The 11,398-nt window shown below is 39.6% G+C and overlaps 1 protein-coding gene across 1 annotated transcript; it reads left to right on the top strand.

Moving 5' to 3' along the window:
- Positions 1–37: 37 nt before the first annotated feature.
- Positions 38–10,241, top strand: LOC101853634 (bifunctional apoptosis regulator). Its single transcript, XM_005103374.3, has 9 exons — positions 38–203; positions 2,379–2,667; positions 3,065–3,266; positions 4,105–4,294; positions 5,385–5,538; positions 6,522–6,670; positions 7,397–7,558; positions 7,973–8,187; positions 9,401–10,241. The coding sequence occupies exons 2-9, from the start codon at positions 2,382–2,384 to the stop codon at positions 9,585–9,587; spliced, it is 1,545 nt and encodes a 514-aa protein (XP_005103431.1). The 5' UTR covers positions 38–203; positions 2,379–2,381; the 3' UTR covers positions 9,588–10,241.
- The last annotated feature ends 1,157 nt before the right edge of the window (positions 10,242–11,398 follow it).

Genomic DNA, 11,398 nt, shown 5'->3' with positions numbered 1-11,398 from the left:
TTCGTAGGTTCAAGTAATTATATTTTCATGTCTTAACAAAACAATCCATGTTTTAAACCGCCCGTAGTTTATTGTGTTGATTGAAGATTCGCTTTATTTTCTTAGGAAAAGAAAAGCATCTCTGTGTACTTTCCAGCGAAGGAAAGGGTGATGTGTAGTGTCACCTTATCTTTAATCTCATTTGTGCAGTAAACATAATTTGTGTAAGTAATGGTGTTGTGGGATGTTTACATTGATAACAATGTCACTAGAGAGTCATGGTGGCCTCACCTGTACGCCTTACTTACTCTGAACTTTCCAGACTACTATATTATTATACTATCACTATCAGTATCAACTTGGGCCTCTTTATCATCTCTATCTCTGTCAGTTTCAGTCAACATCACATCAGCCGAGACCAGTAAGTCAGGGTGAGGAGAGTCAGTATCGGGCACATTTTGATTTCTTTCTGCTGTTGTTCCAGGTAGTTTCATTGACTCATACTGACCCTGTGTATAGATCTACTTTACACCTTAGTTTAGTTTTAGTGCTTGACTTGAACTTGTTGAGCTATTGTCTGTGACGTCTGTCAGTGGTGTTGTGGCGGTGTTCCTGCTTTACTTTAACCTTTGCCACCATTAACCTTAAAAGTTAAATAAAATAGTAGTCAATAAGATTAGATCAAGTAGTGGTCATGGATGGAACCTAACTGACCTAACCTAAACAAAATAATTCTGCCGTCCCACTTTTCCTTGTGGCTATTCTCACCCGGCCGGAAGTTCTCACAAGATCAACTCCTCCCCTCTTCTCTGTCTCTCCGTCTCTTTCTGAATACTGTCTATCGGTGTGGACGATCAAATTGACCAAAACAAAGTTAAAAAATGATGTTAAAACACAAAAGTAAATAAATTTGGTTGTCTACAAAGATGCTACGGCTATTTAACTTTTCGAATCGAGCCGAACTACGCGGGTCGCCATTTTGTTTTGCCCGGAAATTCTCGCGCTACTCCTCTCTCTCTTTCTCTCTCTCTCTCCACTGCCCACAGACAAAATTGTACGCTTTTAGTAGGCTACAATTGTAATGGAACGTTTGTTCACGGCACAGAATTCTACAATTTTTCTGTTATCACAGTGTAGAATTCTGTGGTTTAGGGTGAACGCAAAATTCGGTGAACGCGCACCGGGTGAGAATAGCCACAAGACTCGCCTGCACTATTCTCACTCCGGGTGAGAATAGAGGTGGCCTTTCCTTTCGATGTGGTAGGGATAGGGATAGGCACATCTGGGATAGAGTAGAAAAATATCGAAGTGGCTAGCCGTACTTAAGTACGGCTAGACTGAGAGTCTAGCCGTACTTAAGTACGGCTAGACTGCCAGTCTAGCTGTACTTAGATCTAGACTCTAGGTTTGGCCCTGTCCACTCAAGCCTGTTAAGTAGACAGGTGTCTCATTAGATCTAAATCTAGTAATTATTCAGGTTCAAATACATGCAAGTCAGTAAGGCACCTTTTGGTTTTGTCTGAAATACAAATACTTTAGGCATTGCAAACTAAAAATTTCATTTACAATTCAGCCATCAATATTAAGTACGGCTAGCCTGACAGTCTAGCTGTACTTATCTTAGGCCTAGCTGTACTTATCTTAGGCCCTATTAACATTAGAAAACAGGAGGTTTAAAATACATGCACTGTCATTAAGGCACCTGGTTTCGTCTCAAATACACAAATACTTTAGGTACTGAACACTAAAAATGTATATTTAAAATTCAGTAGGCCTATTTTTTGTAAATGGTCAGTCTAGCCATCATATTAAGAATAAGTACGGCTAGACTGCGAGTCTAGCTGTACTTAAGTACGGCTAGCCTCTTCCGAAAAATATAAAGAGACGAGGTACCTGTACAGTGAGACCTGCCTGTTGTAATGGCAATTTGAAACCAAAAATTTTAATTTTATTAGGGCCTTGAGTTTTAGTCACTTCTCTCATACTCATGATCAGAGGGACTAGATCTATCTATCTCAAATGTTTAAAAACGTCATTTTTTTGTATGCTTGAAATATTTTAAAAATAGATTTATGAACTTAATCATTTTAATTGGGAAAATTTGTTTTTGCGAGGTTTAGTAAGCAGTGTTTGGCACTTGCAACACAAGGAGATTTATAATTTAAGTGCAGAAGATTAGAGTTGTTACGACAGAGTAACGTACAAAGAAAAGGAGGAAAGATATACGATAATAGATGTTTGACAGGGAGAAGTAGCAAACCACACCAGAGCACCCTCCAACCATCCACCAATGCCCTATATATGTCTCGGTTTTCTCTACAAATTAGATTTGCATAAGATGCTGTAGTTTTCACACAAATTTTTTTTTTTCAGATTCATAATTTTTTATTTCTGTTTAGAAAATGGAACCAGCGGCAGCGTATTCTCAGACGGGAGCTGACGACTTCACGGAAGATGGTGATGAAAACAGACAAGAGGAAGAGCCATCAAATTCAAGCTGTGGTGGACAGGAAGAGGATGGGGCAGCTGCTGTGACTGAGTGCAGACAGAGTAAAGGAGAGGACAGCAGCCTCATGGCAAATGGTCATTCTGTTGAGGAAAACAGAACAGATAAAGAGACATTGAGCGGTGAAACAGAAGAAAATAGTTCAGCTCCTTCGACTGAACTTAGACATAGGGAAAAGACTGGTAAACACGCTTTTGAAAGAAGTTTTTTTAATGGAATAAATTGTGTGTGTAGTTTTTTTTAATTTTTTTTTTATTACCAGCATGTATAATTCTTTATTTGATGATTAAGGTGACTGATGTTGGCTATTTTCAAGTACCCTTTTGTCAATTTCTTTTTGCACATTTGTAAAACATTCATGGGAAATGTTTTCATCTTTAGGAACAAACATCACTCTGTTATGAGTCTTTAGAGACACAATGAGAAAGATGTTATATTTTGCATGCTGTGGTAGTGGCTCTGATGAGCTCTCAAAAAAATTTTGAAGTGGGTTTGATTCGGTAGGAGGGATTCCTGCACACATCTTAAGAATGATATGTTCGGCATACTTGTTAATTCTTACGGCTTTCATGTCCCCAGACAGCAAATTTGACGCTGACCTAGAGAACGAGTTTGCTTGTCCAGTCTGTTTGCGGATCGTGATTCAGCCGACGACCTTGAACTGCGGCCACACGTCCTGCCGGGTCTGCCTGGCCCGATGGTACTTCAACTCCAAAAAGAAAGAATGTCCACTGTGTCGGAAACGGTACCAGGGCCATCCCATGATCAACAGACAAATCAAGTCAGTATCTCTTCTATGTACGCCTGCCTGTCATTTAACACTTTGCTGTCATATCTTGCCGATCGGCGATGTTTACCCCCCAGTTTCTTTGGATTTTTTCCCAAAATGCCTTTGCCTTTGATGGCAAGAGTTTTGCTATTTATGAGCCTTGTGATGGCAAAGTGTTACGTCATTATGTGGCAATCTAGGAAATAACGTTGCTATCCAGTGTCGTGCCCGGGCTTATCCACAATCTATTGTCATAATGGTTTTATTGTCCTTGAAAAGAGACCATTTTCTGGGATGTGTTCTCATTTTATGCACTTTTTTTTCTTTACAATACTTTCTTGCACATTTTTTCGGTCTTTATTTCAATATATCCCTTGGACATAATTTAATTTTGGTAAGTCAGAATGGAGCGGAGGGTCACTTTCATTTTTGGCAATAATTCCTCACTAATTGATTAATAGTATTGAATGTTCTGAGTAAATTGGTCGCTTTTAAGCACGAGGGGGCTATCCAGAAAAATGCTGTTTTGAGAAAATCGAAGGTAAAGTTTTTGCCCCTTGTTCAGTTTCTTTTAAAAGACAAGGAGAGTTTTTCTCCATAACCAAACAAATATACACACCAATGAAACTGAACTTCTCCTATAGGTAGGGCAATGCCCACACGTCCTTAAAAGCGAGCCATTTCTGTGTCTATTTGGAAGTAAATTACAATAACATTCTCTTCAGCGAGTTGCAACCAGCCCCTTGACAAAACAGGATCATCTGACTGGTGAGATTTTTGGGTAAAAAATATTGTGTAAGCACAAAGCACATTTTAGTATACAGAAGGCTCTTGAACTTTTTGTTTTCAGAAATCTGTTGGAATCTGTGTTCCCCGACAAAATCAAGGAGAGGGAGCAAGAACTGGAAGACGACAAGGACGACTTGGATGTCGTCAAAAAGTATGACTTTGAGCTGTCCAGCCACAAATCGTCGCCTCAGAAATTTTCTGACATCACGTCCTTCTGTTCGGGAATCATTGTGGCCATGTGTGCTTTTGTGGTGAGTCGGGATCCAAATAAGATAAGATACATCTTTATTGTCCTGCCAGATCCTGGCACATTGGTTTGTGTGTCACCACGTACACACACACTCACATACACACGCATGTACGCACGCAGGCACACACGCGCACATACACACACACACATACACACACTCATACACACACACACACACATACACACACACACACACACATATACACACACTCACACATACACACACACACAAACAAACATGCACACACACGCAAGCTTACAGTCACATGCATAATAAAAATGAACAGCAATATAAACAATAATAATCTTAAGCTAGATACACACTCAGTATTCTGATTGTAACTCAATGTTATTCTGATGCATGCTCTGAGGTCATATGAATACTTACTACTGTGTAACATTGATAGTTCGAACACAGAAAACTTGAAATCACGCATCCGTTGAACTCTGCCTGCGGTCCCGGGGTTTTTTCTTTCTTCTTCCTTATCATTGTCTGTCCGTCTTGCTTTCCCTCAGCACTAAATGACCGTTATTATAATGATGCACTTTTCTTTACTCAAAAGTAGGTGTGTTCCCCCAAAGAGGTTTTATATTATAATACTAGAGCTAACAGCAGTGATGTCACACGTGTCAGAACATGGGGCCTTCTTACCCTCATCAACATGGCTGGCGTGTCCCCATTTACAGGAACAATCTAAGCCCCTACCCCGCTCCCTACGAACTCTTGTATAATAATATCAAACACCACCCTGCCCCCCATATTTCTGTGCAAGCTTGTAGATTCCCTCCTAAGACCGGCGAGACGCCTCCACGTGAGTCTCAAGAAGTACTCACCCATCTGTTGAACTGCGCTTGTCTTGCCCTGGAGGTTTAAGTCCCAGGATGGGCACACGCAGCCCCCCGTTGGTTTACGTGGGAGTACATCACTGCCATGAACTCTAGTACTAGATATAACCTCTTTGGATTCACCTAATACAGTAAACATACTTGAATGTGGGAACGTGGAAAAATGTTTTGTCGAATGTTTTATTTTTAGCGTTTTGTACTTTAGCCAGTGGTGATGATTGTGCGTGTTCCCGTCATTCTGTTAGGTGGTGTACTTAGCCTGGTACTGGCAGACCAGCGACGCAAATCTGCTGGTGAAGAAACCAGTACAGATGTGGAAGCCGAAAGATGTTGCCACGTGGATTGGAGAGCTGGGGTGGGCCAAGGTGTACGCTGGCGCTGTCACAGAGCGACAAATCGGTAACTTTGTCTATTTCAGTCTGGACTTTGTTCGTTTTTGTGTTGTGGGTTTTAGATTTTTTTTTCTTGTTCGAGACTCGTTCAGAGATTGCAGAAGACGAGTAAAAGAGATGTGATGAGAATGGGTGGTCTTTACCTTAAGACATGAAGACGTGTGTTGGTAAACTTTGGGTTCCCAACTTTTTGTCTGGGAAAGTCCAGAGATGGCAAATCTCTGGTTTTTCAGTTTTTTTTATACACTTGCAAATGAAAAGGGAGAGGTAAGAGAGATGTTTTTGTTTGCTCGTTTTTTTTTTTTCTCGACTCATTTTCAGGCTTTTTTTTTCAATAGTCATTTGGCATTCCTGAAAGTTGTTTATGCCTGCTGCATCGTAAGTATGAACAAATCATGCAGCTCTGACATTGAGACATCACAGGCAATTGGTTCGTAGCGTTGGGGGTGGGGGGGGGGGTGTATTTGTGGGTAGTTAAAAGTTGCCACAGATGGGCATTACTTCGGAACTCTCCCCTCTGGGTTTTTTTGGTCTCTGTCTTGGTTTTTAAAATTTAAAACTAAATGAATGTTATTGTGTCAGTGTGCTTCTTTTTATTTACGCTGAAACTAAGTGGTTGGTTGGCAGGTGCTCAGATGTAGATGCTCCTTCTTTCCTATCAAATATCCATCATCCGTAACTCTCCTCCCTATTTTCTTTCTATGTTTCTCTCTAGTGCCACCTCTAATCTTCGGCTTTTATATGACAGATTTGTGTTGCAAGTGCCCTGAAACTTGAATAAAAACAATTTAACTCTTTGCTGCCTCATTTTGCCATTTTGGCGATATTTACCTCCCAGTTTCTTTGGATTTTCCCCAAAATATGATGGCAAAGGGTTTAGGGCAAATACATGCTCTTAAATTGTTTTCCTTTCAATGTGAGATGCTCTGAAGGATATATTTTTGTGCCGTTCACTTCACAAAAGCTTTCTCTGCCCCTATTCTTCCTCAGATGGGACAATGCTGCTCTCTCTGGACGAGGAAACTTTGAGCGGACTTCTCAACATGACAGACAGCACTCACCAAAAAGCCCTGATTTTTGCCATCAGACTGTTACAAGACCAGGGTGTTAAAATGCCGGCTTCTTTATGGGAGTATAAGGTAAAGTGGACCTCAACGTAAATTATTGCTGGGAGTATAAGGTAAAGTGGACTTACACGTAAACTATTGCTGGGAGTATAAGGTAAAGTGGACCTCAATGTAAACTGTTGCTGGGAGTATAAGGTAAAGTGGACTTACACGTAAACTATTGCTGGGAGTATAAGGTAAAGTGGACCTCAACGTAAACTATTGCTGGGAGTATAAGGTAAAGTGGACTTTAATGAAAGCTATTGCTGGGAGTATAAGGTAAAGCGGACTTTAACGTAAACTACTGTGATGGCAAGTTGGTGGGGATTCAGAGGATTATGATTTACAGCTTAGATGATCAGTAAATTACTTCAATTCCATTTATCTCTTGGGTCTCCGAAAGAAAAAACCCCCAGAAATTTTTGTGGTTAAATCATAAAAAATATATGAGATTGTGAATTTCGTTTATATCTGCTTCCTGTAAAATGTTGTATGGGAGAGATTTTACATGAATTCCTAGTTCTCTTCCTCATCCTAGCTTTTTGGTCAGGGAGTAGTGATATATTGTGGGTGCATTTAATACTAGAAGTGCGAAAACCTCAATTTAAGTTCAGTTGAACATTGAAGATAAAGCATATATAATTTAGAATAAAGTAACTTCCAATTGTGTTGTCAGATGTTAACATTTAAAAAGTGCAACAGTCATCACATCATTTTTTTTGTTTTTGTTTTCTTATTCCACCCCCCTGTCTCTTGCAGGCTATATATCCGGGACGATGTCTATTTTTAGTATACAGCATGAAAGACTTCCCCCGCACCAGCCTGTTGTATCTGTGGCTGTATTTTCACGACGAAATGTTCATGCCTTTCCTGAGGGCCACCTCATGCAGCACAGACCTGAGCTTGCCTGCTAATTCCACGGTGAGTCTTTCTGGGAAATTACAGAAACTACTCTTTTTCTAGATGATGATGATAGTAATAATAATATATGAAGTGTGCTGACAAAATGAGTTACTTTTTGGATTCAAGCCTTAAGGAAATAGATACATCACGCTTATAGGTGAAATTTTTTACAATTTATAAGTATGAAATAATAAAAGACCGGTTATACTTAAAGAATAAGGCATCTATATAAAATTGACCCTTATGTTGATTTTTGGCCGGCGGTGAAACCGAAAGAAAAGAAAATCCCAGTTTTTTTGCTTTCTATTTGAGCAACCTCTCTAATCTGAATATCCTACTAAACAGAAAAAAATCCGACAATTCTTTAAATGAAATTTTTTTTCATGGTTACTAAAACAAAAACCTTCCTAAAAGAAAAACCAAACTCCTCAGGAGGATGGCGTCCTTGTACCGCCCGAAGTGACCACGGCCGAGTGGGTGAGCTTCCTGTTCTACACCCTGGTGCTGCCCGAATGGCTTGTGGCGACCTTCACCTTCCAGATGTTCGATCAGCACCTGTTCACCCCGCTGTTTGTCCTGGCCACGGCCTTCCTCTACACCGTGCTGGAGATCCTCAACTGGCTCTTGTTCTTCAAGGAGGAGGGCAGGTGGGTGCCTCGCCTGGGTTTGTCAGGTTTTTTTGTGTGAATATGTTTTGTCGGTGCCTCGTGTGGTTTTGTACGTTTTTTTTTGTGAAAATGTTTTGTCAGTGGCTCACGTGGTTTTGTAACGTGTGTTTTTGTAAATTTTTGGGTAAATATATTTAGTCGGTGGCTCCCTTGGTTTTGTAAGTTTTTGGGTAAAAATATCGAGCTTCAGGTTCGTGGCTCGGGTGTTTTTGTAAGTTAAAAAAAAAGAAATATTGAGCTCCAGGATCGTGGTTTTTGTGTTTTTGTAAGATTTTTGTTAGGATATTTAGTCGGTGGCTCATGTGTGTTTTTTTTGTTGTGATTTTATAAAAATATCAAGGCACAGGTTCGTGGTTCGTGTGTGTTTGTAAGTTTTTTGTGAAAATAATTTAGCCGCACGATGGTGATCGGTGATATTTAGCTACAGGTCGGTGGCTCGGGTGTGTTTGTACGTTTTTTTGTGAAAATATTTAGTCTCAGGTTGGTGGCTTGTGTTTGTAAGTTTTTGTGAAAATGTTTTGTCGGTGGCTCGCGTGATTTTGTAAGTTTTTTGGTAAAAATATTGAGCAACAGGTTCGTGGCTCAGGTGTTTTTGTAGGTTTTTTGTAAAAAAAATTTAGCCACGTGATGGTGATAGGAGATATTTAGCTAGGTCAGTGGCTTGCTTGTTTACCTTGCTCAGCTTCCTATTTTTGTAATGTATTGTTAGTGGTTGTAGGGTCCTACTGGTTGGTCCTTCTACTTTTCTTTTCTTCTGTTGTTCCTGCCTGTCTGTCTTACTTTCTACCACACTAGATGACCATTATTGTATTGATGGCTTTTTTATGTTTACTCAAACAAACAAATAGTCGTGTTTCATTTCACATCCTTGTATTTCTCAAAGTTTCCAAATTTCTGCGATGTTTCAGCTCCATGTATGTTTGTCTCAAAGTTCCCCTTATTTCTGTGATGTTTCAGTCATGTATGTTTGTCTCAAAGTTTTCTTATTTCTGTGATGTTTCAGTCATGTATGTTTGTCTCAAAGTTTTCCTTATTTCTGTGATGTTTCAGTCATGTATGTTTGTCTCAAAGTTTTTTTATTTCTGTGATGTTTCAGTCATGTATGTTTGTCTCAAAGTTTTCCTTATTTCTGTGATGTTTCAGGTCCATGTATGTTTGTCTCAAAGTTTTCCTTATTTCTGTGATGTTTCAGCTCCATCTTCCCAATCATCAAGCTGTACCTGAAACAGCTGATGTCAGCGTTTATGTTCATGGTGGTGTGGCCGGTGGTTCCCAGCCTCGTGTGCGACGCCCTGTTCTACGGCGCCCTTTACATCAGCCCCGTGCACGCCTCCATGGAAGTTTACAACAAGTTCCGAGCGTTAAACGAGCTAAGATAGTTAGAATAGAAGTCTATTTGTTAAATGACAGAAGATTCCTATATATTTTATATGCAGCAGAGTTTTACGCAGTGGAGTCTGCATAAACTGAACACTGTTACTCCGAAAAAAGCAGTAAAAAAGCGGTAAACGAAAATAAAGTAAAATCCCCCATTTTTTTTCTCTTTTATTTGAGCAGCCTCTCAGAATTGAAAACCCAGCTAAATGGAAGAAAATTTTTAGTCCCATAGATTTTGGATTGCCGACTCCACTACTTATAAATATGCATATCGTTGCTGTCGCAAGAAAAATGTTTTAGTCTCTTTTATCTTGCTTTGCAGGGTGAATTAAAAAATCTGGGAGTTACTTTATTCATTCTGCTCGTGACATCAGAGGTATCTATGTAGTGTTCTCGTATGTGCGTTTTTATTTTTCTGGTGGCATAGATACTCACCAAGAGGTTTTCAAAAAAAGTGAGTTAGCTCCGAGACCTCTTCAAGCTTGCTGTGAGGTCTACTTTGAATTTTTTATTTACTTTTCCGTTCATTGCCAGCAACATATTATCTCGAACTTACTTCTTGCTTGGCTTATTTCCATTATGGGAAATAACTGCTGCTTAAGATCGTATAGAGGAAAAGTAATTGAAGCAATAAATATGATTTCATGAATACAGCATTTTATTCCTCTGTTTTTATTTGATTTTTAAATGCATTTTACGTTGAGTCAATTTCTTTTATTGCTGTTGTAACTTGGCCTTTGTTTAAAGGGCATTTATTTTTTGTTCTGCATTGTTTTTATATTCCATCTGATGTATTACGTGAAATGAAAGGATGACAGAAACAAAAGAATGATGGGGCGATATTTGGGAGGGGGAGGGTGGGGTGGGGTGGGGGGAGTTAACACTTTGCAGTCACTTGGCGCAATAACCTTACCCTCCCTCCCCCCCCCTTCCCTCCTTGGAGGTCAAACTTAATATGGTCGCTTTTAAGCACAAGGGGGCTATCCCGAAAAATGCTGTTTTGAGAAAATCAAAGGTAAAGTTTTTGCCCCTTTTTCAGTTTCTTTAAAAGACAAGGAGAGTTTTCTCTATAACCAAACCAATATACACACCAATGAAACCAAACTTCTCCTATAGGTAGGGCAATGCCCACTTTTGTTGTAGGTCAAGATTTCTGGAAACCCCCGCAATCTGAGTTAGCCCGCTTGTCCTTAAAAGCGACCCTATGTAGGTTGTTGTCCACATAGCTCAGTCCCATCAAGAACTTGGTAATGCTGAACGTTTATCTGATGGAAAATTCAATTTCTGTTCAAATGTTCGGTTTGGGGCATGCAATTCCTGCTCTTATCTCTTAATAGTTGAATATTCCAGCTCTTATCTCTTAATAGTTGAATATTCCAGTTAAAAGTGGAATATTCCAGCTCTTATCTTATTAGTTGAATATTCCAGCTCTTATCTCTTAATAGTTGAATATTCCAGCTCTTATCTTAATAGTTGAATATTCCAGCTCTTTTTCCTTTTTCTGTTAGTCAAGTACTGTTGTTTTAATTGTTTGGTGCATTATTTTCAAAAGAAAGAGCGAGAGATCCTGAGGTGTTAAAAAGATGTAGGCCTACCCCATACGCTCCCATTGGTCAAGACCATACAGCTCCCATTTCATTTGTTCCTTTGCCTTTCATTTCAAGTTTTTATGAAATTTCTTTCTTCTTTCTTTGTTCATTTTCAGATATATACCTTTTGCTGCGTGTTTTCTTGCTTGTGCAAGGGAGGTTATGATATTTTCATCAACGTTAAGCTTCTAACGTTTTGGTGCACCCCCCACCCCTCCCTTGCT

Source organism: Aplysia californica, unplaced genomic scaffold, assembly GCF_000002075.1.
Source record: "Aplysia californica isolate F4 #8 unplaced genomic scaffold, AplCal3.0 scaffold00370, whole genome shotgun sequence".
Classification (NCBI taxonomy): domain Eukaryota; kingdom Metazoa; phylum Mollusca; class Gastropoda; order Aplysiida; family Aplysiidae; genus Aplysia; species Aplysia californica.
This window is presented reverse-complemented; position numbering and strand designations above follow the sequence as displayed.